Below are 7,158 nucleotides of genomic sequence, written 5' to 3' on the forward strand. Positions count from 1 at the left end.
TCCAGCTAGGGAAATGAACAGAGCAACAGGCAGCTCATCTGAGGGGCTGGTTGGGAGGGCCAGCTCCCCACCACTACGTGCACTCTCAGGGAGCCCCACGCCATCTATCCTGCTCCCCCTTCCTCCATTGGGGTCTATCTGCTGGGCCACACAAGCCCCCAGGGGGAAGGCAGCAGGGCAGGGAGCCCTGAGCCCCGCAGCATGAAACCCGCATCCTCCCTTGGCCTTCACGGGCTTTGCTTGGCTCCACTCCAGGCATGTTGCCCGCTGGGGGTGGCAGCTGGGCTCTGTGCTCCACTCTAGCTGCAGCAGCCACTGCCTCCCCACACAGAGCAACTGGGGCTTAAGTGCTGCTGGGCAGCTGTGGCTGGCACCCACAGAGCAGGCAGCATGCAGCCACTGGGTCCTGTAACCTTGGCAGCCAGGGACTCCCTCCAGCAGGTGGGAGCGGAGAGACATAGGGGCCTGAGGGGTTGACAGTAAGGGGCCCTGGCAGGGCTGTGGGTTGAGAGTGCAACAGGGCTGAGAAGGTGGGGGCACTGCAAGTCAAGAGTGAGGGGCACTGTCAGGGCCAGGGGGGCTGTGGGTTGGGAGTGAGGGGCAACAGTATATCAGGGCTGCTCAGTACCACAAAGCACCTGGGAGGGACAACTGCAGCTGGACCAGCGTCCTGGTGAGCAAAAGGGGGCAGAGGAGGTTTGATTTTCCATGATAAAAAAAAGCAAAATCAAATGCCAAAATATATAGGTATTTAGAATTTATTTTATTATAACGACTGAGGCACTTGTAGGTTTTCAGACTGCTTTAAAATCATAAATGCATCAATAAAACACTGTGTTGAACTAACACGCGTGCGCGCACACTCCTATAGATACCTATATCTAGATACACATACAGATATCTGTATTTGTATATAGATCTATATCTACATTACGGGTGTGCGAAGTGGGCCATATTTGAGTCAGATTCAGCTCAAATGAGGGGACAGCGATTCGATTAATTGATTAGGATCACGGTCCCGATTTGATTCAGCCGGATCTGAATCTGAAGATTTGATACTGATTTGGAGAATCAGTGATTCAGCCACAGACACAACTTTAAATGTTTTTTCTACATACCTCGAGGTACCAGGCGCGGCTCATGAATGTTGAGATTGTGGGGCAGATGGAGCATCCCACAGTGGAAGTTCTTCCGGTCCACTTCTGGGTCCACCATAGAGCACACGGGGAGGGTCCCCCCACAGCCCCCCAGATCCAGGAGGCACCAGTCACCAAGCCAGGGAGCAGGGGGGTCCCCATGCGCTCCCCAGCGGACCCAGAAGTGGACCGGAGGTACTTCTGGTCCACTTCTGGGTCCGCTGCTGAGTGCACTGGGGCCACCCCTGCGTTCCCATGGGATGCTCCATCCGCTCCACCATCTCAGCATTCATGAGCTGCCTGGTACCTTGAGTTACGTAGAAAAATCATTTAATGCTGCATCTGTCCAAATCATCGAATCTCTCTGAATCAATTTGGAAAGTTCCGATTCAATTCAGAGACATTACAGAGTCTCCTGGTTCGATTTGGATTCAGAGATTCGACCACCAGATCTGGCAGAATCGCCACCAAATCGATTAAGCTACCAAAGCTTTGCATAGCCCTAATCTATGTATCGATCTCTCTCTCTATGTATATAGACAGATAGACCGATAGGTAGTGGCATTTCATTTTAATCATGGAAAAACGCAGATTGTGGGGTTTTAATCAGAGAATTTTGGATTTTTTTAATCAGAGAATTTGGAATTTTAACAGAGGAAACCAGGATCCCTGATTATGAGGAATAAAGTAGTAAAAAGAAACTGTAGATCTAAGCAAACAAGGAAGATCTTTGCTTTCTACCCCCCAAATAACTATATTAGCATAGATAGGCATTTGAAATCTGCAGTTAATTTATGTAAGTGTCTGGGAAATTACTGACATATGAACCACTTACTTGCATGGATCCGTTGTAAATTGATAGTTTTTTCCAGTTCTCTTCGCAGTTTAACTTCTGCTCCATATTTTCCAACTGTTCCATCATCCACCAGTATGAAATGGGAATGGAGATTATTTAGGACGTTTAGTTTACTTAAAGGGTTTAACAGGGTTTGATACGGAGCAACCACCTGAACACAACACACAATAGGCATGATTTGCAGAGTCAAATCAATCACCAATTTACCAATTTGGTCCAGACACAACCAATAGAGATACCACCAGCACCTTAAAACTCCTTTAGAACAGCAATATGAGCTGCTCTCTTGGTTTTGTTTTTGCACCTCTACCATACAGGAATTATGCACTTAAGTCTAACAGAGAAAGAAGGTCTCTTGTAAATTAAAATCCTGTTCTGTTATTCATAAACAGACAGGGAGAAAATAGTAAAAGGTAAACTCATGAGTCAATGAGGACTCCTATTAAGCTGGGTGTGCATATTATAGCTGCATTATAATTGGAAGACCCTTTTGGAAATCTGAGACTTCAGTTGCAAGATGACAATTAAAAAAATGTAAATTAGACCACATAATTGTCTACTTTAAATTATACAGCACTGTACTGATGACACCTATGGAGGAGGAAAAACTTCTGCTCCAAGTGCCAGATTCTCCATTTTGCTAAAATTCCGCTCAGGCACAACAGTATGGACTATGGAGCCCTCAACACAGAACAATCAAGCTTCCTGGTCCCACTACAAGAAAGCGGCTCTAGTTCAAGTAACAAAATGATTAGGTACAGTGGAGTGCTTCTCTATTAAGTTCACTCCTTATCTGAACCTCCTACTCCAATGATGGGGTAAATGGCTGTCAAAGGGAACAAAAGAGTACCTCTTAGTGGGAAGACTCTCTACCACCACCACCTGCTTTTAAATCCACTTTGCTCTCCAATTTTGAAAAGTGGAGATTCTTCGGTATGTCTGAAAGTCTCCCCAACAAAGGGAGTCACGATATAAGTTTAACTTACAGTGGGATTTGTGTTTCTAAATCCTTTGGGCACTTTTCACATTGTCTGCGCTACTCTATTATCATGTTCTGTTATTTACTGAGAAAGTTTCCACTATCTGCAAGTTTCTCATATTTGTTTTCAGATCAAGATTGCTTGTTCTGGGAAACCTGAAGCAGCAATCTGCGGCTTTTCTGGACACACATATACACTTCCCTGAATTGTCATCCTATAAATTTTTATTTCTTGGTCTTTGCTAGTGTAGTAATACAGACAATTTACATTCACAATCTTTTGTAAAATATTTCACTTGTACTTAAAGTGAGGAATAAAATGTAGAAGCTGAAGTAATCTACTTAGCATTGCATCTTTGGCAGGTTTCTCTCTTTCCTTTACTGAATTAGCATTTGTAACTTTGCAGCAATATTCCTTTGCAGCTCCCAGCTTACCACCCACAGCAGAAATAGCACAAGTCCAATTTCACACAGCCAGTAAGGCAGCTTGTTTTAAAACTGATTTCAACAGATCCATCAGATAAAATAGTTAATTCAATTGGACAAACTCATTCTTACATCTCTTCCAACAAGGTCATTTCTGTTTTCAATCACTCCCCATGGGGCTATGCCAATAGTACAAATCTTTCGACATGATCTGGAAGCATGTTCTTTGAGGGCATCACCAACATGTTTCGCAACACCTGGTCATGCAAAACAAACAATGTCTAATCAGCATCAAATTTATCAATTATAATTAATTTGCTAGATATCTAAGAAATCATTTAATAGACTTAGTAAATGCATGGTGTTCAAAATGTAGTAGAGACAAAGAATGTGATTTAATAATGTCACAGAATAAATGCTAGATTTATAAGACAGAATCACTTCCTAATATTTTTACTGATCACGACACTGAACAGAATAAGAGAAAATAAGGAAGTGAAGCTTTTCCCCTGACACTTTCAAATGCAGGTATATAATACTTCATGTCTTTAAAGAGCTGTGAGGCTCACATTATATAATAATTCCAAATTTGTGAAGTACACTACCACAAGTTCAAGTGCTCGAGGTATTTGCTTCCTAACAGACTATAAGTTCACAGACTTTATTAAGAATTTTAGATATTGAAATATTTTATTCCTTAAATTAGACAGACATGAAATATGCTAAGTTTCATGAGTTAAACATGTTATAGGAGTGCATACATTAATTTGTACTTATTTGAAGTCAACAGGTTTTTACATTTCTTTACCTGTGTTCACTCCTCCAGTCAAAATCCAGGCTCCTGTTGTTACTGCAGCTTTAATAAGACCTTTACCAAGCAATTGTTTGATGCGTGGGTGAAGTTCAAATTTCTGCATTCCACCATGTACAGAAATAACAAGCTTGGGCAGCTCCATCTGCCATTCTCTAAGCATAAGTTGCAGAATGGCTTCAGGTTTAGTGTCATATGACAATCGCACATACTAAGAAACATGGAAAAGTTTGAGTTAGAAGGTTCCCATAATAAACCATAAATAGGTTTCCCATAATAAAACATAACTGGTAAGGAAGAAATACAAAAAAAGAAATAGATGCTTATCTGGTCTATAGCGAAGTATATAAATCCATGGGTATTCAACCTCCAGCCCATGGACCAGATCCAACCCGAGTCTCCCCGTGGGTCCAAAAATTTGGCAATTGGGGAGCAGCAGCTATATTAATTGCAGCTCGCCTGCTGGCAAAATTGCCTGACTACATGAGCTGGATGACATGGACCTGTGAACTAGTGTGCCAGCATACAGCTGAATCCATCACATAGGATTGAGCTAGCGCACATGGCCATGCTACCATGCTAGATCACACCAGTGGACTGACCCTGTGCACCAGATCTGGCCCATGGACTAGCACCCCACACCACTCATGCAGCCCACAGGGCTGCAAGATTAAAACACCACTGTTTCATAAAGCAAGGCAGATGCAGCTGATGGTCAAGTGTAAGCTTTTGCAGGTTCTTCAAAGGCTCACAAAATACACCTAATGGGGATGACAAGCTCCAAGGACAGCAAATAGGTTACTTCCCAATGCCACTGTATTCCACAAAATTGCCACACATTTGAAAAAACTAGATAACTGGCAAAATACAACTAATTACAGCTACACATCATATATAAAAAGATAACTGTAGAACAAACAGGATCACCTCCGTTTTCCCTTCCCATTCATATTCCTTAAAAGGTACAAAGAAACTTACAAGTATGCTATTTCTCAGTAGAATACCAAAGCAAGCAAGTTAAGTAAAAATACTGTTTGAAGACCATGAAGAGCAAGACCAACTGAGAAGACAGTACATCAGACAAACTACTAATACATCCTTAATATAAACTACATTGTCAGGAAGAGGCAGCAACAGAAACAAAGTTTTACCTGGTCAAATTCCCAGTGGGTTGGTGTCGATAACATAGACTACCTCATATACAAGCCAGTATTTTTTTTATTTTTTTATTTTTTTTTTAACTTGCCAGCTCCTCCAAGTGAAAGTCACTTTTATAGTTTGAAAATTTATTAAGAGGTTACACAATGGATGTATTAACAATACTCTAACAGCAGTAATATGAACAAGCAAAATACCTCAATAGATAAAATTTTCATACAGTTTTAACCAATGGGAAGATGGCATGAAGTAATTCACTTCTGCAAATGAAATTTCATTCTAACTATGAAATTTTTCCCCTAAGCTTGCCACCCTCTACTGCTTACAGCAAGTCCCATCAACAAAGCTAGCCAGCCCTAATAGTCGCATGGAAGCTCTGAGGTTAAGTGTGTGTGCATGTATGCATGTGCACACGTGCACATACTGACTAGAAATAATTTGAGATAACTGAGGAGAGACGGCTATGTCACAACATACATAAAGGGATTTTCATTTTCCTACTGTGAAATTTTTAAGACTGCTTGCAGAAATTAAAAACAAAAAACCAAAACAAAACAGTGCTTTCCTTTAAAACTTTACGTGCTCCTGCAATGAGCCCAAGGCATGCCCAGAAGAGGCATCATTAGTTTGACACAGCTCACCCACTGTCTGTATAGATCAGGTGCTTTAGTAGGGCCTTTTAGCACTTTTATATAACAGCTGATCGAATCAACTTAAGAAAAAGGCCCCACTGAAGCACCCAATCTATACAGACGCTGTGGAGCTGGGTCGAAGTAACATGCTGCTTCCAGTAAAATGGTAAAAAAAAAAGTCTGTTTCAAAAAAAAGGGGGGGGGGGGGGAAGTTAACTTCTCCAAGCAGCCTAAATGTCAAGATTTAAGATGAATACTCAACACCTCTCAACTGCATACATATATACATACCTTAGCTCTGTAGGAATGAGAGCCACCTTGAAAATTTATGACACCATAAGCATCAGTTGAAGTCTGCTCTGTGTGTTTTTCCACTGACCATTCTTCTATTTCCTGACTCAAATTTTCACCCAGTTTCACATCAGAGTATTTCATGGCAAGACTTGCGGTAAAGCAAGCATGTTGCCTGACCAATCGACCACAGCAACACCTGCACAGGATTGATGGATGTTATTTATAATAAAATATAACTTGAATTAATGGAATAATTGGAAGAAATTAAAGATTTCTGTAAATCCTGTAAATTTCTGTACACCTGTAAATGAAGTTTCTAAAATTCAGTTACACCAATCTAGAAGAAAACCTTTGAATAAGTCTCTTGCAGCAAGACTGACAAAATAGAAACAAATCAAGCCTCATAACAGATATGACATCTAGCACAAAATCTCACTTCATATCTCTAATTTTTCTCAGACAAAAAAAATTCTGATAGAGCAAAAGTTGACTACAGATTCATAAGAATCACATAAAATGCTGATGTGTCTCACTCAGAACCTTAAAAACCACACAGAACAAGCAGTAAACTGGGGGCCAAATCATACTATGAGTAGTAGGGGTGTGGGAAGCGGGCTGTATTCGATTCAGATTCAGCCTGGTTTGGGGGACAGTGATTAGATTAGTTGATTCGGCCAAATCCGAATCTGAAGATTCAATGCTGAATCAGAGAATCAGCGATTCGGCCATAGACACAGCTTTAAATGTTTTTTCTACATACCTCAAGGTACCAGGTGCAGCTCATGAATGCTGAGATGGTGGGGCGGATGGAGTGTCCCACAGGAGTGCGTGTGTGTGTGGGGGGGGGGGGGGGGGGGGTGCAAGGG

The 7,158-nt window shown here is 41.7% G+C and overlaps 1 protein-coding gene across 2 annotated transcripts in view; it reads right to left on the minus strand.

Moving 5' to 3' along the window:
• Window positions 1-7,158, minus strand: part of LOC102369062 (transient receptor potential cation channel subfamily M member 7-like) — a 57,848-nt gene that overhangs the window by 4,845 nt on the left and 45,845 nt on the right. For both annotated transcript variants that reach the window (XR_001358582.2, XM_006030410.3), the window contains exons 4-7: window positions 6,290-6,488; window positions 4,206-4,419; window positions 3,530-3,654; window positions 1,972-2,143 (exon numbers count right to left, since the gene is read on the minus strand). Coding sequence is in view for 1 of the 2 variants with exons in the window: in XM_006030410.3 (XP_006030472.1) it covers window positions 1,972-2,143; window positions 3,530-3,654; window positions 4,206-4,419; window positions 6,290-6,433 (655 nt within the window). In the remaining variant the exon portion in view is untranslated. The remainder of the gene's footprint in view (window positions 1-1,971; window positions 2,144-3,529; window positions 3,655-4,205; window positions 4,420-6,289; window positions 6,489-7,158) is intronic.

The sequence above is a fragment of the Alligator sinensis genome, unplaced genomic scaffold, assembly GCF_000455745.1.
Source record: "Alligator sinensis unplaced genomic scaffold, ASM45574v1 scaffold476_1, whole genome shotgun sequence".
NCBI lineage: Eukaryota > Metazoa > Chordata > Crocodylia > Alligatoridae > Alligator > Alligator sinensis.